The sequence below is a fragment of the Amblyomma americanum genome, chromosome 8 (genome assembly GCF_052857255.1).
Source record: "Amblyomma americanum isolate KBUSLIRL-KWMA chromosome 8, ASM5285725v1, whole genome shotgun sequence".
In the NCBI taxonomy this organism is placed as follows: Eukaryota; Metazoa; Arthropoda; class Arachnida; order Ixodida; family Ixodidae; genus Amblyomma; species Amblyomma americanum.
This window is the reverse complement of record NC_135504.1, coordinates 148,879,654-148,902,545: the sequence shown is the minus strand read 5'-3', so window position 1 is coordinate 148,902,545 and position 22,892 is coordinate 148,879,654. Positions and strand designations below refer to the sequence as shown.

The 22,892-nt window shown below is 46.2% G+C and overlaps 1 protein-coding gene across 8 annotated transcripts in view; it reads right to left on the bottom strand.

Annotated features, from left to right (window-relative positions):
- The window catches only part of LOC144102098 (phenoloxidase-activating factor 2-like), a 141,307-nt gene that overhangs the window by 21,268 nt on the left and 97,147 nt on the right, over positions 1-22,892 (bottom strand). For all 8 annotated transcript variants that reach the window (XM_077635381.1, XM_077635385.1, XM_077635380.1 and 5 more), the window contains 2 exons: positions 10,875-10,981; positions 8,997-9,268 (listed from right to left, as the gene is read on the bottom strand). In XM_077635381.1, coding sequence (XP_077491507.1) covers positions 8,997-9,268; positions 10,875-10,981 — 379 coding nt within the window. The remainder of the gene's footprint in view (positions 1-8,996; positions 9,269-10,874; positions 10,982-22,892) is intronic.

The window sequence follows — 22,892 nt, the reverse complement described above, 5'->3', positions numbered from 1 at the left end:
CTCTGCAATTAACCCTGTCTTTTGGCAGCTGTGGCCACCGTATCCCCGTAAACTTCTTAATCTGATCCGCCCACCTTACCTTCTGCCGCCCTCTGCTGCGCTTACTTTCTCTTGGAATCCACTCCGTTACCCTAAAGGACCAGAGGTTATCTTGCCTTCGCATTGGATGTCCATTTCTTCCTCACCCACTCTGCCAGCTTCCGGTCTCTTAACGTTACACCTATCATTTTTCTTTCCATGGCTTGCTGCGTTGTCTTAACTTAAGCTGAACTCTTTTCGTTAGCCTCCACGTTTCTGCCCCTTAGGTGTGTACCGGTAAGATACAGCTGTTGTACACTTTCCTTTTGAGGGAAATTGGTAAACTGCCACTCATGATCTGAGGGTACCTGCCATATGCGCTCCATCCAATTTTTATACATCTAGTTATTTCCCTCTCACGATCCGGATCAGCTGCCACTACCTGCCCTAAGTAAACGTATTCCTTTACAACTTCCAGGCTCTCGCTGCCAATTGTGAACTGCTGTTTCCTTGATAGACTATTGAACATTACCTTGGTTTTCTAACTCATTGATCATGATTTGCAGTTCACCCCCTGAGTGACTCAGTAAAGCATTGTCATCAGCGAATCGCAGATTATTTAGGTATTCTTAATTTACTCTTATTCCCAACTGTTCCCAATTCATGTTCCCAATTTATGACTATGGAGGACTACAGTAGCAGTGCAGTTGCTATATATATCATCCAGTATATTAGCATAAGGCTCTTCTACGCCCTGATTACGCAATGCTTGTACGACTGCTGAGGTTTCCACTGAGTCGAGTGCTTTCTCGTAATCAATGAAGGCTATATATAGAGGTTGGTTATGTTCATTTCTCTATCACCTGATTGATAGTGTGAATATGATCTATTGTGGAATATCCTTTACGAAAGCCTGCGTGATCATTTGGTTGATTAAAGTCTAAGGTAGCCCTGACTATTAGCGATTACATTAGTGAATACTTTGTAGGCAACGGATAGTAAGCTGATCGGTTTCTAATTTTTCAATTTTTTTGGCTTCTGCCTTTTTATTAATTAAGATAATGTTTAAAATGATTGAAACAATGTTAATGCAAAAAATATTTAATATGAATTAGGATAATGATTAAAAAAAAGAATGTTTGCATTCTTGCAAGCTTCTTTTACCGTCGAGGTCATAAGGCTTTGCGTATACAGGGTGGTTAGTTTGTCTGGCACGATGTTCCCTGCATCCTTCAACAGATCTGTTACCTGATCCTCCCCAGCTGCTTTTCCTCCCTGCATTGCACCTAAGGCTTTCTTCACTTCTTTCTTTAGTGGCGGGATGACGCATTGCTGCGCACTACTGTCTTTCTCATTAACGCTCTGATTACATTGGCTACTGTACAGATTTGTGTAGAAGTCTTCGGCTATGTTAACTCTCTTATCCATATTGCTAATGACATCGCCCTGCTTGTCTCTTAACGCATACATCTGGTCTTTACCTGTGCCTAGTTTCCTATTCACCGCTTTTAGGCTACCTACGTTCTTTAGAGCATGATAGATTCTCCCTATATTAAACTTTTATGTCGGCTACCTTGCGCTTATTTATTAACTTCGATAGCTCTGTCAGTTCTAATCTGTCGGTAGGGTTAGACGCCCTCAAGCTTTGGCGTTTCATAATCAGATCTTTCGTCACCGGTATCCTTTCGAACTGTCCTACCGCCTACTTCTACTGCGCACTCCGTAATGATGGCTGTCAGATTATCGTTTATTGTACGAAAATCAAGACCGTCTTCCACAGTTAAAGCCGAATATCTGTTTTGCAGCGCTATCCTAAATTCCTGTACTTTCTTTCTTACGGCTAACTCGTTAATTGACTTCCACTTCACTAGCTTCTAACGTTCCCTCTTCAAGTCTAAGCTAGTTCGAGACCTTACCACTCTATAGTCGCTGCACTGCACGTCTCCGAGGACGGCCACATCCTGAACGATGCCAGGTTGAGCGCATAGTATGAAGTCGATTTCATTTTTAGTCTCACCCCTGGGCTCTTCCAGGTCCACTTCCTGTTTTCTCGTTTGCGGAAGAAGGCATTCATGATCCGTAAATTGGACTAATAACTCTCTCCTGCTATTGCTAGAACCTATCACATAGTCATCTACCGCACGGTCGTCAGCCTGCTTCTTCGTCACCTTCGCATTGGAGTCGCCCATTAGTACAGTGTACTGAGATTTTACTTTATTCATTGCAGATTCTACGTCCTCATAGAAACTTTCAACGGTCTGGTCATCATGGCTGGATGTGGGTGCGTAGGCCTGCACCACTTTCAGCTTGTACCTCCTATTTAGCCTAATTACAATAGATGCTACCCTCTCGTTAATATTATAGAACGCCACTATGATACCAGCTATATCCGGATTAATGAGGAATCCCACACTTAGTTCTCGTCTACCCTCTAATCAGCGATAGCACAGTATGTGTCCGTCCTTTAGTACTGTATACGTCTCCCCTGCCCTCCTAACTTCGCTAAGGCCTATCACATTCCACTGAATTCCCGCAAGTTTCTCGAACAGCACTGCTAGACTGGCATTACTAGATAGTTCTAGCGTTAAAAGTGGTCAGGTTCAGATTCCAATGGCAGCCTGCACGGAGCCAGAGATTCTTAGTACCCTCCGCTGCACCACAGGTCTGACCGCCGTTGTGGTCAGTTGATCCGCAGCCGCTGCGGACTGAGGTCTGAGAGTTAATTAGTTTGTTCATAAAAGGTTGTGGCAAAGTACTACGCCTGAGTGGCCAAGTCCTGTTCTGGTTCAGGAGTGCGTTGTCGGTTCTGGTCACCGAGATCAGGCCGCACCCCAGGCCTCGTTATGCAATTCCATCGACAGGCGCTTTTTTTTAAACCCGGTGGAGAGTGGCGCGGCACCAGGATTTGAACCCTGGTGCATTTCCACGCGAGGTGGACGCTCTACATCTACGCAATTCGCTGCTATCCTTCGTTGACAGCTATCATAGTCCTCCACAAATCAGCAATAAAATTCCAATATGGAAGTGCGTCCGGCAGGGAGTCAAGATCTCGCCAATGGTGTTCACCGCCTGTTTACAGGAAGAATATCGAGGCCTGAATTGGAAACAGTTGGGAATAAGAGTAAATGAAGAATATCTAAATAATCTGCGATTCGCTGATGACGTTGCCTTGCTGAGTCACTCAGGAGATTAAGTGCAAAGTGTGATCAATTAGAGCAGAACGGTGGGTCTAAAAATAACACGCAGAAAACCAAAGTAATGTTCAACAGTCTAGCAAAAGAACAGAAGTTCACAACTGTAGCGAGGTACTGGAAGTGGTAAAGAATACGTCTACTTAGGGCAGGTGGTAACTGCTGATTCGGATCATGAGAGGGAAATAACTAGAATTAGAATGAGGCGGAGCGCGTATGGCAGCTTCTCTCAGATCGTGAATGGCAATTTACCAATGTCTCTCAAGAGAAAAGTATACAACAGCTGTATCTTACCGGTACTCACCTACGTGACAAACGTGGTGGCTAACGAACCTCAAGTTAAGGACAACACAATGAGCTATGGAAAGAACAATCATAGATGTAACATTAAGAGTCCGTAAGCGGGTAGAGTGGGTAAGAAAACACGCGGGTTAATGAGATCCTAGACGAAATCGGGAGCAGTACATGCCCTGACTGGGCAGGGCATCTACAGCGAAGGCAAGACAACCGCTGGCCCTTAAGGGTAACGGAATGAATTCCATGAGAAGGCAAGCGTAGCAAAAAGAGGCAGAAAGTTACATGGGCGGATGAGATTAAGAAGTTTGCAGGCATATGGTGGGCGCAGCTGGCAAAGGACAGGGTTAATTGGAAAGACGTGGGAGAGGCCTTCGTCCTGCAGTGGGTGTAGTCCAGCTGATGATGATGAATTGCTTGAATCCGTAATGAAGTAATTCATCAATGTCATTAAATTACCAATTAATTTAGGAGCTAATTGAATAATTTATTGTTTCAATAATTATTTGGTCACTTAGTTATTAATTCATGTTAATGACATACGCATTTAATCAACTATTTTTATAACTGTTCAATCAATTAGGTAAGTTAATGAGATAAAATTTCCGACGAATGTGCGAATTCACTAATTGAATTAATTTCCAAATTTTTTTGAAGTAAATAATTTGTTACTGTGGTGACTTAATTGAACGTAGTCGATTAATTTTTATTTAGATCTATTAAATTACCGATTAATTTGTGAAGCATGGCTAACTTAAGTAATTATTTACTCCATCCAATTAATTTTCCATTTAATTAACATTACTTGCGGCATGATTATTAATTCATGCTATATACACAATCATTTTATCAACTATTCTATTAATTACCCTATAATGGATGACTGACATTTCGTGCGGACACACTACTCCTGAGACAGGAAATTAATATTGATATTGAAATGAAGGCAGAGTCTCTTCTCATAGCAGCCAGCAGAACCACCCAGCTGAAATTCTCCTGGAAGGTGGAGGCTTAGGCAAGAGCAGTTTTTCAGTTCTTTTCAAGGCCGGCGATTGCCCCACACATAGTAGTACTGTAGTAACAGGCTGGAAAGTGATGAGTGGGCGAGCCCAGGTGCCGCGTAGTTCTTATTTGGGACACGCAGCTGCATAGTGCGCCAGGTGAGTTTTTCACTTTTTCACTTTCGTTAGCTATGATGGAGTTCGGACTCCACTGACGCAGCTTGACACAGCTGAAAGCGCAAGCAGTGAACGGTAGCGCGGAGCAGGTCGGCCCTGTGTTGGTGCGACAGAAGAGGCTAGCTTGTAGAGCGGTCAGAGGCATACATAAATTCCAATTCGTGCGGCTTCTTCATACAGCAAGTTTTCAGGCACAGTCACTATACGGTTGGACGGCACCCTGCACTTTTACTGTACAGAATATCGAGCGTCTAGCGTTGAGCACTTCACCTCCGACGAGGCTCCTTATCGTTTTGTGTGCAAGCCCTACTTCCCGGGTGAAACCTTTTATCATGAGGGGCAGAAATAAAGTATATACTGCTGCGACTGAGTTTCGAACCCGCGACGGCACAACACTTTAGCTTCGCTGGCCACGCCTCGTGTTAAACTGCCGACCACGCTGTTAAACTGCAACACACTACACACTCTCGCGCTCTGTATTGCACATCGTAGTCGTAATCAATTTCCATCTGCGGGCCGAACAGACGTCAGCTTAACTTCGATCAGAGAATAACCCGAGTCTAATATAGTGGTCAGGCGTGCTGGCGATCCCGCAAACGAAAACCTTGAGCCAGTCAGGCTGTACTCGGCTTAATTACGTTCGGAAACCAGCAATTTTTCGCCGCTTTCCAATATATCCCATACCATTATACCAGCACGGGAAGCTTTCCTCAAAATATGCAACGGTGAAAAGACACGCACGCATCTGATCTCGACCACTTGGCCAGCACTAAGGTAGCCATATTGATTAGCCCGGCGCACCACATATAGGTCATAGAACGGTCGAATTCCGATGGGTTGTACTTGCGCGATATCCGTGCCTGACCATATGGAAGGGCAACTGCACTTGCAGAGAGGAAGGCTTTCACCATAATCTCATCAATAGTGGAGTCGTGTCTGTTTCATGAAAGAACCGAAACGGCACATGTGAGTTCGATAAACGTGTGGCAGGTGTGTGATGGAGACCGAAACGGGTTCAAACTGCTAACATGATACTCTCATACAGACAAAGGTAGGCCTCATGAATTGTTTAGAGCATCTGGACGAAGAAATTTCCTGTACTTTTCATGAAAGCAGCATACTGACTAATGCATGACGTCACTTGACGCCACTTTGCCTCTTAAAGCAGGCCAACCGCAAGCTCTAAGGGGAGTTTATGAACTACACTTTTAGAAAAAAAGGTAGTGTAATGGTAGTAACCGCTGCAGTTACTACCTTTTTTTTAACAGTTGCTACTTTTGTACTACCTTCTTACGACCTTGATGAAAAAGGAGGTAGTAAAAAGGTAGTAAGTATGGCTGTTACTCCCTTTTTTGACTGTTACTAGCTTTGTGCTATTTCATTACCACCTCACCGAAAGCAGAGGTAGTAAATGCGGCTGCTACTCGTATGGCACCATCCGGAACGAAATTAGGCGAAATGCATACAATTGCAGGTAAATATGTCGACGGTTCGAATCCCTGTCTAGAGCTATCATCCAACCTGACTAAGAGGCATGTGGTATATGCAGTGAAAAGTCGTATTACGACACCAGCAGCGGTGTACAATAAACGGATACGTCAAAATTTCGATACGAGAGTCTGGAAAAACTAAATAAAGGCCGAGTTTGGGCGAGTTGGTTTACCATGCTGAATCTAAAAGCGCAAAACACAAGGACGTAGAAAAAGACACACAACAAGAGCGCTCGTTTTGTGTGTCTTATTCTACGTCCTTGTTTTTTGCACTTTTACGTTCAGCTGGAAAAACTGCCGCCACATGCATGTGCACCAGTGGTGCGCTGCCACTCCTCGCGCATCAGTAGCAAATGTCCGGACCCCTTAGAGTATATGTTACCGGTCCAATGTGACTTATTTTTGGAAATGTGGCGGGGAGTTTGAAGGATGCTTCACTCCCGCCACCGGTTGGCCCGATATTGCATTACCACCGGGATCGGCCTTGTCTTTAGCGCGTCTTTACCATCCTGTCTTCATATCCCATCTTTCAACTCTCCTACTTTCTGCACGCAGTAGCGATTGTGGCTCGGCTTCAGCCAGCGAGCAGGCCTGTGCACTTTCCTTTTCTTTCTTTCTTTCTTTCTTTCTGGCAACGACAGACAGACAGACATCTGTTACGGGTCCAATCGGACTTATTTTTGGAAATGCGGCGGAGAGTTTGAAGGATGCTTCACTCCCGCCACCGGTTGGCCCGATATTGCATTACCACCGGGATCGGCCTTGTCTTTAGCGCGTCTTTACTATCCTGTCTTTATATCCCATCTTTCAACTCTCCTACTTTCTGCACGCAGTAGCGATTGTGGCTCGGCTTCAGCCAGCGAGCAGGCCTGTGCACTTTCCTTTTCTTTCTTTCTGGCAACGACAGACAGACAGACATCTGTTACGGGTCCAAGTTGGACTTATTTTTGGAAATGTGGCGGAGAGTTTGAAGGATGGTTCACTACCGCTACCGGTTGGCCCGGTATTGCACTACCTCCGGGATCGGCCTTGTCTTTAGCGCGTCTTTACTATCCTGTCTTTATATCCCATCTTTCAACTCTCCTACTTTCTGCACGCAGTAGCGATTGTGGCTCGGCTTCAGCCAGCGAGCAGGCCTGTGCACTTTCCTTTTCTTTCTTTCTGGCAACGACAGACAGACAGACATCTGTTACGGGTCCAAGTTGGACTTATTTTTGGAAATGTGGCGGAGAGTTTGAAGGATGGTTCACTACCGCTACCGGTTGGCCCGGTATTGCACTACCTCCGGGATCGGCCTTGTCTTTAGCGCGTCTTTACTATCCTGTCCTTATATCCCATCTTTCAACTCTCCTACTTTCTGCACGCAGTAGCGATTGTGGCTCGGCTTCAGCCAGCGAGCAGGCCTGTGCACTTTCCTTTTATTTCTTTCTTTCTTTCTGGCAACGACAGACAGACAGACATCTGTTACGGGTCCAATCGGACTTATTTTTGGAAATGTGGCGGAGAGTTTGAAGGATGCTTCACTCCCGCCACCGGTTGGCCCGATATTGCATTACCACCCGGATCGGCCTTGTTTTAGGGCGTCTTTACTATCCTGTCTTTATATCCCATCTTTCAAATCTCCTACTTTCTGCACGCAGTAGCGATTGTGGCTCGGCTTCAGCCAGCGAGCAGGCCTGTGCACTTTCCTTTTCTTTCTTTCTTTCTTTCTGGCAACGACAGACAGACAGACATCTGTTACGGGTCCAATCGGACTTATTTTTGGAAATGTGGCGTAGAGTTTGAAGGATGCTTCACTCCCGCCACCGGTTGGCCCGATATTGCATTACCACCGGGATCGGCCTTGTCTTTAGGGAGTCTTTACTATCCTGTCTTTATATCCCATCTTTCAACTCTCCTACTTTCTGCACGCAGTAGCGATTGTGGCTCGGCTTCAGCCAGCAAGCAGGCCTGTGCACTTTCCTTTTCTTTCTTTCTTTCTTTCTTTCTGGCAACGACAGACAGACAGACATCTGTTACGGGTCCAATCGGACTTATTATTGGAAATGGGGCGGAGAGTTTGAAGGATGCTTCACTCCCTCCACCGGTTGGCCCGATATTGCATTACCACCGGGATCGGCCTTGTCTTTAGCGCGTCTTTACTATCCTGCCTTTCTATCCTATTTTTCAACTCTCCTATCTGCATGTGGTAGTGATTGTGGATCGTCTTGAGCCAGTGAGCTGGCCTGTGCACTTTCCTTTCTTCCTGGCAGCAACAGACAGACAGACTCCCGGTCACATGCGTGGCGCACGCGTTAGTAATAGGCTGGTGTCATTTTGTCATTTATTTTGGATTTGTTGAAGCCCTAGAAGAGCTCTGCTTCCAACTCTGGAGTAATACTTTTTGCAGCAATGAGGCAGTGCCTGCGTCTTACCCAGCATTCAGGCTAGAGGTTGTTTTTGCTGCTATCTAGAGGTAAACGTTGCTAATGGTAGTTCCTGTCTCTGCCTTGGAACGTAATAAATGACATTGAAGTATAGTCGCTGTTACTGCCTTCAGAGGTAGTAAATGTTACTGAAGGTAGTCCCTGCAACTACCATCGAATGTGTAGTTGCTGTTACTACGTTCTGATGTAGTAAATGCTACAAAGCGTAGTTGAAGACAGTACCCCAAGGGTAGTAACTGTTACTAAAGGTAGGTCCCGTTACTAGTTCGCAGTTACTACCTAGGTAGTAACATATCTGACAAGCAGGTACTACGCTGAAAGTTAGCAACTAGAACCACCTTTTGTCTTTTTAGAGTGTAGACCTCTTTTCAAAGTCAGGCAACAGTGCAAGATACTCACGGTAGGCGTCCTTTCCCCATCCGGTGACGACGCAGGAGGTGCCTTCATACATGTCCTCGAGCTTGGGCAGGCAGATGGGCGAGATGTGAGGCGCGAAGTTGACGGGACGCGTGAGCTCTAGCAGCGCGATGTCGTTCCACAGGGAGCTGTTGCGGAAGTACTGGTGGATGAAGATGTTGCCCACGTCGTAGTCCTCGTGCGGGTAGAACTCCTTCATGGACTGCGTGTCCCACTCGCCCAGGCGAACCTTGAGCGGAACGCGGTCGGCGCCCCTGAAAGGAAGACGGCTCCTATTCGCACTTCACCTTAGTGTAGACAACAACAGATTTTGGACTCCGTTAACCGCTCCTTTACTGGTTTTAAGATAATGCAACATAAGAAGCGACTTGTGTCAGCGAAGAAGTGGCCGGATTCTTCTCGACTAAAACAAACTCGTTTATTTGAGCTTAAGGATACAAGGGTAAAACGAACTGGTTCATTAATACGTAGTAGGTTCGAAGGATCTGCAGAGCCGGGAGGACCGTGCTGACGCGTATCGTTTCGTCGACGTCTCTCGTTCGTCTCTAGGAAAATGCTCTCGCTAGAAGCTTGGAGTCTCGCAGCGCGCCTGCCCACGGCTCACGTTACGCAGTTGTTCTTCGCTTGCGTGATGCCGAGGCTTGGGAAATTTAGGAGTTCGGAGTAGTACGGAGGCGGGAAGCCCTCGTGAACACGTGGTTTATGTGGCACGGAGTCGAATGTCTTGGGCCACGGGGTCTGTGTTTAGACAGGCTTCAGAATGGGTGTGCAGCCGATCCCCAGTCAGCGTGGCTCGAAAGCAGTCCCCCCAGGCGTTGTTCCGCTCGGCGCTCACCTCGTGAGCCGGAAAGAGAGCCGGATGATGGACGCCTCGTGGTCGCGGCGCAGGAGCGTTAAGTGTCTTGTGCTGGCGTGTTGGGTCCGTGTGGAGTGTAAGTAATGCGACCGCTAACAGTTGCAACCAGACGCAACAACGCGAATTCTCGCCCTAGTCTAAATTTCCCGATCTCCGCGGCGACCGCTGCTTCGCCTCCTCTAAGCCTAGCGCATGCGGATGTGCAGAATATCTGTGTCGCCTTACTGCTGAAACTGGTGCCGACACTTTAGAATGGAATTACACTGAGACACAAAGTAGCAAACACTTGCAAATTAAAACCTTCATGTCCGCTTAATTTTGCACGATTCATTTTGCAAAGCAAGGAGTGCACATTGCCATGTCGAAGTTGCTAGTGACAGTGTTATTACTCAGTGCGTTCGAATCGGATGTTGCAGACCTGTATATCAATGACAATGTAGCTGGAAGACCCATCCAAAAGCTCAACGGTAAGACATCAATAAGATTGAGCATAAATAAAAAAGAAAAATGCAAAAACAGATGAGCCTGAAGTTTTCTTGTATTTCAAGCCTTAATGTCAAGCAACGGGAAAGGCAGTAGAGTGCCCCGGTCCCCCAATAATTTTAAGGGGAAGGTGGGGGAGACAATTTTACCTCCCTCCATTTGAAACAACTCTTCAATCGTATGAAACGTCGACCCCAGTGAAGCGCTTAATATCCGCTTAAGATGCCCAGCTTGACAGAATAGCCAGCTTCGTACGAAAAGGAACACAGTACAAGCATTCGACCAATGGTCACTACAGGTGACATGCGCACTCTCCCTTTCTCTATGCAGTTTTCCTAGCTTTAATGCAGTGAAAACGCCAATGCTGCGCCGAGTGCTGCGCTTCCGAAGAAATTAGATTGGAGATGTTTTAAACTGAAGTAAAACAGGAATGTAGGCTCTTTTATTAGTGCATAACAAACAATAAACCAAAGGATGCACACCAACTCAGTGAAACAGCACACAGTGGGCGCCTGACTTACGTGAACCGAGCGACGCAGTGGGCGACGGTGAGGACGTATCGGCTGGCGATCAGGGTGCCTCCGCACTCGAACTTGAGGATTTCGCTCTCGTACTTGAGCACTGCAGCCTTGACGGGAAGATTACAAGCAACATCTGCATAGACTGAAAACAGACTGACTCCGACGCTGCGACACACATTAAATATAGCCTGAAGCTGTTGTCAGCGACCGAGATCCACCTCTCATCGTCGTGATCATATCAGCACATAAAAGAATGGTGTAAATTATTGCAAACGCCACAAACCGGATAAACGCTTCGTTCAACAGACAAGTGTCGCGCACGAAAGATGCGCTGGGAATAGTCGCATTCTGCTGCCTCCGAACGGCATACAAGTTTCATTGAGCTACGACCAGTCAAGTCAGCCTTGAACGCAGTTCACGTCAGCGACGCCGACGACTCAGTTGCAAGATGTAGCAACTTATCATTAGATCAGATTTCATTTTATTTGCCGACAAAGTCCTCGATATAAAAAAGAACATTTTTTGCCACTAATAATAATAAAATTGCACCAGAAATGAAATCTAACTAGTCCGACAATCAGAAATACAGCTGCGCAGCCTGCCTGAAAAAAAAAAAAATCCCCATTTCATTTTGCAAAACAAAGTGCAAAATCATGCCGCAATGGACAGCGTGGAGAGCGAGATGCACGCGCAGGAATTCGATATTCCACACGCACCACAGGCAGTGTTTTCCACCTACAGCAAAAAAAAAATATAAAAGATCCTCGCAAGAGCTGCGCAAGCGATGTACAAAAAGTAATAACGGTTAGCGAAATATAACGAATTGTGTGAGATTTTCATCAAAAAGAAAAGGCCGCCACCTTGTTCCAGACGGTGAAGTAACGAGCGTTAGCTGTTTGGTTTACTACATGAAGAAATCGAAGAACGCACCACTCATCTCGAGAAATGGAATGCACTCGTAATACACTTTTAAACGGGGTGGATTACCACCATGCTCGCTACGCGGGAACGCACGCCGCGTAGCGGAACGATCGCCGCCTAGCGCCTTCTATCAGAGAAATTACGATGCACGTCTACCCATTGTAGAGTTGCGCCCCCTCATGATACGTCCCAAACAGAGTTTGCTTCGTTTGGCGGGGGGGACGGGGTTCAAGGTGGGCCTAGAATTCGGCTTGCGGTGCGATATGGTAACGCTTCAATTCGTAATTGCATATATAGTGTTTCATCATCATCATCATCATCAACCTTACTACACCCACTGCAGGGCAAAGGCCTCTCCCATGTCTCTCCAATTAACCCTATCCTTTGCCAGCTGCATCCACCCTTTGCCTGCAAACTTCTTAATCTCATCCGCCCCCTAACCTTCTGCCGCCCCCTGCTACGCTTACTTTCTCTTGGAACCCACTCCGTTACCCTTAAGGACCAGCGGTTATCTTGCCTTCGCATTATATGCCCTGCCCAAGCCCATTTCTTCCTCTTGATTTCGACTAGGATGTCATTAACCCGTGTTTGTTCCCTCACCCACTCTGCCCGCTTCCAATCTCTTAACGTTACACCTAACATTTTTATTTCCATGGCTCGCTGCGTTGTCCTTAACTTATTTAATTGTGGTTTAATTTCTATAGCACAACCAATAGGGCTTTATTTGCCTGTCAAATTCGGTATACAACTGCGGATAGGTGCCCGTTGTTGTCGGAGTAGATATAGCAGGACGAATGTATACATGTATAACGGTCCCGTAACGGGGCAGTTTTCCTCTCGTTTTTCGATTTTTTTAGTGAGGGATGGAGCAAGATGAGAGGGCAGAAAATTTGAATGGCCGCGATCATGGATTCGAGAAACCGAAACTATGCGACCATTTCGTTCGCTGACGTCATATTCGCGAAGTTCTACCTCTATCTACCATATAGGACCGTGACGTCATCATTGGCACGCGGCAGGTGGTTGTTTCTACAATGCTATTGTAGATGGCACTACATGGCACTACAAGTCTCAATTATAGAAGCGCTGTTTTCTATATTCCATTACTACAGTGCAAGGAACGGGACGTTGCTGTTTTATAGTTGCAGCCACAGATGGCGCTTTGATCTCAGAGATTTAACGACAGTGAAGGGAAAGAACATTTTAAGCGGGTAGAAGTAACCAAGCGAAGGTTATATGATTGGCGGCTGAAACCAAGAGAAGAGTTGTGTTGTGTTTTATGGCACATAGGCAACTGAGGCCATCATGCGCCAAGAGTAAGGTATAGGAAGTCTTTTGTTGAATATTATAGAAATGCAAGAATCATCCTTGCTCTAGCGGCCCTCAAACATTATTATTACCCAGTGAACACATACACAAATTTTATAAATGGCTACAAGTAAAAGCTTTAAAGAGGGCCGGGTAACCTCAGTAGCCATCCTTGGCTGCGGAAGGACATCGAGGCTCCCAACCAATCAAAATAAAAGCCTCGGCTTTCTTCTCAGGCGTGAGAAATTGGCTGAGGTGTACTAAAATTCAAACAAACCGGTGGGTAAAAATTTAGAGTCCCTTGAGAAATCCCGTTTCGTTAAGAAAGCTAAAAACACATGGTATATTAACAATTGTATCATCTTCTAAAAGCAGTGCGGGATGAAAAGGAATGCATTTATTATAAAATTTAGTAAAATACGTTTTTCTTAGTTCTTCCAGTTCTACACAAGAGAATAATATGTGGTTAACCGTGAGTTCATCTCCAGATTCTTGGCAAACAGGTTTGTCTTGTTTTGTTAGTAGGAAGTTGTGCGTATAGTGCGTGTGGCCTATTCGGAGACGGCATAAGGTCACTTCCTTGATACGTTCTTGGTGCACACACGACTTAAATTCACCTAAAACTGGTTTTACCAAGTGTAGTTTATTTTTGACCTCATTGTTCCAAGCCGACTGCCATTTTTTTCTTAGTTTCCTTGCTACTAATTTCATGCAATCATTAAACGGCATATTTACTTTCATTATTTCCTTGCCACGAGCTTTACCAGCACACACATCTGCTCTCTCATTGCCTTTCATTCCCACATGACTCGGGACCCAGCACAGTTTTATATTTTGTCCTTGAGCTGTGGCAATTACTATGTTGTGTATGATGTCACCAAGCAGAGGGGAGCTTGCAATTTTACAATGGAGAGCTCTAAGTACACTTAAGGAATGTGTAAATAGCAACATTTTTGAGGTTCTCACTTAGTTTTTTTTCTATGGTCATCCATACTGCGTAGCACTCCGCGGTGAAGATGGAGGAACACTGTGGTAGTCTTACTATTTGCTCCGAATTTCCTCGCACCACTGCGCTTCCTAAGCAACTATCTGTTTTTGATCCATCAGTATAAAATTCTGTAAAACTACTGTATTTTTATTCAAGGGCGCGGAATTCTTGCAATATATGTTGCTGTGGAGTTCGCTTTTTACGGAAATGTGCAAGAGTGAGGTCACAGATTAGAGCAATATTGAACCATGGAGGCAGTGGACCACGTCTTCTAGCAACACCAGGTAATGCATCCATTACGCCGAGGTTTTTGCACATATCTTCAAAACGCAGGAGAAGTGGCCTTATAGCTAATGGTTTGTTGTTATATAGTGTTCTAGATGGGTACTTTGTGACTATTTGATGACAGATATGTTTAGGTAGTGAACGGATTTTTAAAACGTACGAGCAAGTGAGCATGGTTCTTCTCTCTGTAAGCGACGGCTCGTTGGCTTCCACATAAAGACTGTTTATCGGTGACGTCCTGTATGCACCGGTGGAAAGACGCAAGCCTAAATTGTGTACTGGGTCTAGCCGTTTAAGGTACGATTGCCTCGCTGATCCATAAACTATGCATCCGTAATCTAATGTAGAACGTACTACAGAGCGATGAATGCGTAAAAGACAAGTCCTATCGGAACCCCAATGTTATCGTGAAAGTACTTTAAGTATATTCAGAGATTTAGAAGCTTTCTTTTTGAGTATGTTTATGTGTGGTAGGAATGTGAGCTTTTTGTCATAAGTCATTCCTAGAAACGTGCTCAACTTTAATTGGTAGTGGGACTGCATTTAAATACAGGGAGGGATCAGTGTGCAGTCCTCTTCTAAGCGAAAAAAGAACAGCTACTGACTTTTGCGTGGAAAACCTGAAACCGTTTCTGTCTGCCCATGTTGTTAGTTTATTTACTGTCATCTGTATTTGCCTCTCACACGACGTAATGCTAGAGGATGTGCAAGCAATCTGGAGATCGTCGACGTAGACAGAATACATGATAGACTTTGGGATTACTTTTGCTAGGGAATTCATTTTTACTATAAAAAGCGTGATGCTTAAAATGCACCCCTGAGGCACGCCGTTCTCATGAATGAAATTTTTAGAAAGAGTGGCACCCAGGCGTACTTGAAATGAACTGTTGGTCAAAAAGTCACTCAAGCGTTTTAGCATTCTACCATGGATTCCGAGGTCTCCAAGGTCCCGCCGTATGCCAAACCTCCAAGTGGTGTCATAGGGTTTCTCTAAATCGAAAAAGACCGCAAGGCAGTGTGGCTTGTGTATAAATGCTTCTCGGACTGTGTTCTCTAGGCGGACTAGATGGTCGGTTGTAGAGCACGTCTTTTTAAACCCACACAAATGGATGTCAAGAAGATCAGGGGATTGTAATATAAACATTAATCTAATGTTAAGGACGCTTTCGAAAGATTTGGCAAGTACGCTTGTTAGGGATATAGGTCTGTTTTGCCAGGCGAGGTAGGTACTATTCCCGGCTTCAACAACGGTACAATTATGGCTTTTTTTCATGCCTCTGGAATCTCTCCTGATAGTCATATTTTGTTGAAAAATTTCAGAAGCGAGTCTACAGCATGTTCGGACAAGTGGGCGAGCATTTCGTAATGGACTTCATCTGGTCCTGGTGCAGTCTGTTTACCCGAAGAAAGTACACTGTTAATTTCTCGTAGTGTAAATGGGCTATTATATGCTTCGTGAGCACTGCCCTTTATCGGCAGTCTTTCTTTTTCGGCTGTGTCTTTATATTTTAAAAATGATTCTGTATAGTTAGAGGAAGTAAATACAGTGAAAAAATGTTCGCCTAATATGTCTGCTTGTTCTTTTATATTTGTCTGTACACCAGGGGCGGTCAGAAGAGGAACTGTGAATGGAGAGTAGCGACCATCAATTTTGTGTACTGCCTCCCACATTTGTTCCGAAGAGACTTCGATATTTCTCGAGGAAATGAAACGCTGCCAGGATGTTTTTTTGGCTTTTCGACGTATGTACCGCGCTTTTGCTCTTGCTTTTTCAAAGTTTATAAGGTTCTCCTGGGTGGGGTATCGGCGAAATATACCCCAAGCTTTATTTTGTTTTTGTTTTTTCCTTCTTTGCAATCTCGTGTCCACCACATTTTATGGTTGCGTTGTACTATTTCTGAAGATTGAGGGATAGACAAGCGTGCGGCAGAAAGAATGCAATTTGTGAACTTTTCATTTATTTCATTTACATTAAGATTTTCTAACGTAATATTTTCAAACGTGGCTGCTGTTCTAAACAGCTGCCAGTCTGCTAAATTGAGCTTCCAACACCGTGGTTTTGTCTGGGTGACTGATGGTGGGGATGAAAGGCAGATTTTAACATGGGGTTGTCTTCCGTACGGGTTGTCTAAGACATCCCATTTAAAACCGTTAAAAACTGAAGGAGAGCTAAAAGACAAATCTAAAACACTCATGTTTCCTGAACTAGGGGAGCAATAAGTAGGTTTACCGGTGTTCAATAAACAAATATTGTTGGATAGTATAAAATCCTCAATAACCTGACCTCTGCTATCGGTTTTCTCACTGCCCCAGAAACAAGAGTGTGCATTAAAATCGCCAACTATCAAGTATGGCTCCGGTAACTGTTGTAAAAGGCTCTCTAATTCATGCTGTCTTACTTCGAGATGTGGTTGAAGATATACGCTACAAATTGTAATAGTTTTGTAACCAACCACAGTGGCTGCTACGGCTTCGAACCTAGTTTCGAGTTTGATCTCGCTAGCTGCTATGCCAGGTTGCACAATGATTCCTACGCCTCCCGAGAGTCTGCTCGCCCCCTCTCGGTCACGGCGGAAGACAGTATACTTCTTTAGAACCTTTGTGTGCTGAGGGCCTAGATTGGTTTCCTGTACACATAAAGCAATAGGAGAAATTGTGTTTAAAATGTCTTTTATGTCGTTATAGTTATTTACGAGACCTCTGCAGTTCCAGTGTATTATGAAAGCCATCTTGATGTGTGCGTGTGTGCAGATAAAATTAGATTAACTTTGATTTGGCCCCTTGACTCGGAGCCTCACATTTTTTTTATCGATCCAAAGACCTCCACCATCCGTCCGATGTGGACGACACGGGGCTGCCCCGGGTCGTGTCCATCGCCTCAGCAGAGGCACTGGACGACCGTGCAGGATGCACGCATACTTTTGAGTTAGACCTCGAACTGTGAGAAGAGGTCTTGAGGCCCGCTGACCCGGGGGTTTGCGCAGCCTGCTTTGGGGTTCGCGGAGTAGTATCAGCTACTCCACCAGGAGGCGCGGATGGCCCTGCCATAGGCCCACTGCGTGCGGCCTGGACAGGTGCCGAAGCCTAGTGTGATGCGCCGCGCCCACGCACCACATCGGCGAAGGTTGTTTTCGCAGTGAAAGAGAATCGGTTTGTTTCGGCGTATCGCCTTCTCGCTTCCTTGAAGGAAATGTTTTCAGTGGTTTTCAGAGTAATTATTTCTTTCTTTTTTCCAGGACGAACAAGCCCTGGAGTATGCAGCATATTCTCCCTCACAATTTGTACACCGCGGGGCAGCAACACATTCATCTGACTGGTGGTCCTTCGAGGAGCATTTCGCGCAAGTTTTGCGGCCGCGACAACTCTGAGACGAGGCCGAACCTCTGGCAATTGAAACATCTGCGTGGGTTGGGTATATATGGCCTTACATTTATTTTCAGGTACCCGACTTCAATGCTTTCAGGTAGTGTGCTGGTGTTGAAAGCGAGGATCATGTGTTTCGTATCTATTTCCTTGTTATCCTTCCGGATCTTTATCCGCTGAAAATTTATGACATCTTGGTCGGCAAGGCCTTCAAGCATTTCTTTTTCAGAGAGGTGAACAAAATCAATTTCTGATATGACGCCTCGGACTGTGTTCAAAGATTGGTGTGACGTGATGGAGACAGTTCATTTTCGCTCACCGCGCAACACGAACGGGACGTAAGACGAAGGACTAGCACAAACTGGCGCTGACTATCAACTGGCTTTTTACTGAAGAACGAAAAGCGTATAAATACAAACACTGAACTACTTATCAATCAACAAAAAGTTATCTGGAAGGCACGTGGGAGGTTAGAAAGCTTAATTCCCTCTCGGATAACTTTATGGAAGGGCTGCGGATACATTTTGCGCCGTTGTGGTAAATATAAAAAGCTTCCATAACTTAGCGTGTCAATTTATTGTTATGTCGGAACAGGATGCGCGTGTTCTTGTAATCGGGAACACATTGGCATTTTTTGCACTGGAAAGACGCCTGGGCAAGGGGGTCCCCTTTAGCTCTCCTTTCTGCATGATCCTTTTCATGCCTGCATTGGCATTGCCTGCTGTGGGAGCCTGTGTGAGACAGGGGGTCATTTTTTCTGGTGTTTTCATGCTCCATCAAGCGTTTGTTAACGCACCTGCCAGTCTGACCAATGTACATGGCACCGCAAGAGAAGGGGACCTGGTATACCACCCCTACCTCGCAAGGTATAGATGGCGACACATGACGAACTTTACAAGCATCCCTCTTTCTCTTGCCGTAGTGCCTCTGATTCACCTGTTTGTAAATTGCGCTAAGTTTTCTAGGTGCAGAAAAGACGACATCAACGTCGTATCTGCCCGCAACTTTTTTCAGCCCATGTGACAAGCAGTGTGCATACGGGACCACAGCCGGCTTTTTCTTTTTGGCTTCTTTCGGCTGAGCCCCATTCTTGAGCTGCCTAAGAAGTTTCTCCGCTGCCCTGGAAATGAGTTGATCTGGGTACCCGTTCACACGTAACCTGCCTGTTTGCGCCAAAATGCTCACTCGCGTCCTTTCATGGCAAGATTTCCTGAGAGCTGATTGCAGGCAACTCATTTCCAGCGCAGCGGAGAAACTTCTTAGGCAGCTCAAGAATGGGGCTCAGCCGAAAGAAGCCAAAAAGAAAAAGCCGGCTGTGGTCCCGTATGCACACTGCTTGTCACATGTGCTGAAAAAAGTTGCGGGCAGATAAGACGTTGATGTCGTCTTTTCTGCACCTAGAAAACTTAGCGCAATTTACAAACAGGTGAATCAGAGGCATTACGGCAAGAGAAAGAGGGATGCTTGTAAAGTTCGTCATGTGTCGCCATCTATACCTTGCGAGGTAGGGGTGGTATACCAGGTCCCCTTCTCTTGCGGTGCCATGTACATTGGCCAGACTGGCAGGTGCGTTAACAAACGCTTGATGGAGCATGAAAACACCATAAAAAATGATCCCCTGTCTCACACAGGCTCCAACAGCAGGCAATGCCAATGCAGGCATGAAAAGGATCATGCAGAAAGGAGAGCTAAAGGGGACCCCCTTGCCCAGGCGTCTTTCCAGTGCAAAAAATGCCAATGTGTTCCCGATTACAAGAACACGCGCATCCTGTTCCGACATAACAATAAATTAAGACGCGAAGTTATGGAAGCTTTTTATATTTACCACAACAGCGCAAAATATATCAGCAGCCCTTCCATAACGTTATCCGAGAGGGAACTGAGCTATCTAACCTCCCACGTGCCTTCCAGATAACTTTTTGTTGATTGATAAGTAGTTCAGCGTTTGTATTTATACGCTTTTCGTTCTTCAATAAAAAACCAGTTGATAGACAGCGCCTGTTTGTGCTAGTCCGTCTTGTGTCCCGTTCGTGTTGCGCTGTGAGCGAAAATGAACACTTACGAACTCGCCCAAATTTCCGCCTTGCTGATGGAGACAGGAATCTCCCCTATCGATACAATGTTTGCAAGTTTCGAGTGCTGGAAAGTGTCACGTATTTCGAGCAGTAAGTCGCCACTAGCCATTTTTGATACCTTATACCTAAACCCCAAGGTATCTGTCAGGTACTTTGCTACCAAGAATGGGGAAATCAGTCTTGCTTGTTGTTTTTCAGCTTTGCTGTGAATGACACGAAATTTTGGGAATGACTTTTCTTTCTTGAAAGAAATCTTCATCGTTCCGCCCTCTTTTTAGAGAGCGATCAGGTTGGGAATGGAGGGGAGCCATAAAAAATTTAGTTTTTCAGCCACGGTGCCAGCCACCCACCACGGAGTCCAACAAGGGGACGGGACAGCAACTTGCACTGCCCACGCCAGCTGTACACCTCAACTATAACCAAATATGAAGAAACCCAGGATAGTTCGCCACACAAGGTTAACCCTAGCCGCCCATGAAGAAATGAAAAAACCAAGAAACGATGAGGAGACAGGACCGTAGTCAGAAAGAAAATAGGAAAGTAAAAGATGTAGAGGAGGACAGGAAAAGGCGACTGCCGATTTCCCCCGGTCGGGTCAGGCCGGAGGTGCCGTCTACAGGAAGCTGGGGCCAAAGTGGTGTGTTGCCTCCGCCGAGAGGCCTTAAAGGTCCAAACGCTCGGCATCGGCTCAACCACCAGGATCCCCTTTTCCCCGGACACGGCGATGCCACGCACGGCGAGGCGCGGGTGCTCGGGCCCGTGGTGATGCACTGTTCACCATCATCCCCTGCAGAGATGTCCCTGCGGATGCTCGGGAACCCGTGGTGTCGCCACTCGCCAACGCCTGCAAGTTGCAGACGCCCCTCTGCGGGGAAAAAAAAATCAAGAGTAAAATTTCACATGTCTTGGCTAGGTGGCTTGAGCCACCGCCCGATTTAAAGGGCTGAGCCGTATCCATCCATAGGTAGGAGATCTCACGAAATCTCGAAACATGATGAGTAGTTGCTGCCACAGGTGGCGTTGTGATCAAGGGTGGTAGCAGACCCCACGAAATCTCTAAGCGTGATGTGTAGAGCTAACGCCCTTAAAACGAGTTTTCGTTTCCCTTTTTCATTGTTGCTTGTAGTTCCCCATGCATTTCCAGGCTTTCAGCGAGCGATTCAATGCCCAACGTGAATGACATAAAGGGCAAAAAACTAAATGAAATTAAAAACAAAGTGCCGCAAGATTAGAGATATTTGAGGCCAGAGGCGCATTGCAACTTGTCGAGGAGTGTATTAAAGGCAAGGCAACAATGGCAGCAAGATGTGAGCGCATCATCGCAAGGATGAGCGCACACACACGATGGAGCACTTCCGCAATGGCCTGCACTGGAAGTCTGCCAAGATGTAACATCGCGGATTGAGCAAACGAAACGAGCAAGGCGAGCCTCTCTACGCTGTTCGGACAGGAAGAGTTGTCAGGAACTGCACATGTCTCGTCCTCTCTCCACCACGGATCGCCGCTGACGGAGGAAGAACGGCGCTCAGGCGCACGCGATCACACGCCGAATATTGCGTGTGATACAGCAGTCGTCAAGCAATACACGTTTTGACAAGAAAGGTTTGCCAAGGTGAATCTATAAAAGAGCGTGAAATGACATTGAGTAAAGCTGAGATTTTTGCGAGTTGGTAAGCATTCATGGTGGGTGAACAACGCAACAAAGCCGGGACAAAGGCAGGACAAGCGCTTGTCGTAGCACTTGCCTTGCCATTGACTCGCCTTTGTTGTGCTATTCGCCCACCATGGATGGCGCGAAATCTTTCTCGACGCTTGAACTGAACAAGACTTACCTATCGCACATGGAGCTTTTGTTTACAAGAACAGGCTGTGTAAGCTCAGTAAAATTACCGCTGAGAAAAACCGGACAATGTTCAAGCTACAAAATAGAAATGACGGACAATTTATCTCGGTGAGGTTAGCTCGGTTCGGCAGTGTGTGAATTAGGTGTGCTAGCACTTGGATTTTGACTTGGTTTCGTTTCGAGGCTCGGTTTTCAAGTTAAAAGAGACATCAGACAAAGATCGGCGAAATTGGTAGCTGGTGGCCTTAGTGCTCGCCCACTGAAACTGGAGGGAAGATAACAGTCTCCGAAACCAAGTAGAATAGGGGTATATTTCTTTATAATTTGTGGGCTCAATCAATCCGATATTAATTTACTGAACGGGGCACTCCGCCGTAAGGCGAACATGAAATGTTCGTCTGAGTTGAATCTGGAAAAAATAGGCCCCCCTCCTTATGTCGCGCCTTCGCGCCCATAAGCAATCAAATGAAATGGAATAACGGTGTAGCGTGAATGGGATGCCATTTACACGGAATTTGTCATACTCCACTTGGCAGTTATACACCGCTGGGAAAACTCGAACCACTACTGGCGCAGTGGTGCTCAGCGGTGGCACGTGCTGCCACTGGTGGAGATTGCTCTTCCCGAGCAACCTGAGCACCTAATCAATAATTGCACTGCCACTTGCCTCGGCGGGCGGTTTACTTCCAATTTGGTGGACAGGAAGGTTGTGCGGACGTCATAAGAACGTGTGACGTAGGTGGGTCACCTGCCATCTACGGGGGCCAACCCGCCTAGGTCGACCCAGCAGACAGTGGCGTAATCGGTGAGCGGGGCCGTACTGCGAGCCCATTTAAAGAAAAGGTAGAACAAGTGGCAGGATTATGAGCGCAGCATTACCGCGCTATATCTCCGTGCACTCGCTACACTAGAAAGTCTGAAGGCACCTAGTAAAGCAGCAAGGACGGAATTCTCAGCGCGCTGCCGACAGGCCTTCAACAACATCATCGCCGGCAGCCGCACGTCGTGGCCAACTAGCGCAAGGGGGGCACCGCGAAAAGGCGAAAGCAGTGACAATGCAGCTGGAGTACCAGATCTTGTTTCCTCACGCCGCTGGGAATGGAAGGTCGGGGAATTATGGCTGCCGCTCCAAAACGTTGCCAGAACAGCGCGCACGAAACTGTCAGGAATCCGTTAACAGCGGCGCTCTTCATCAGAGACCTTCGTAAAAGCACAGGATGCCGCTTAAAGTAACC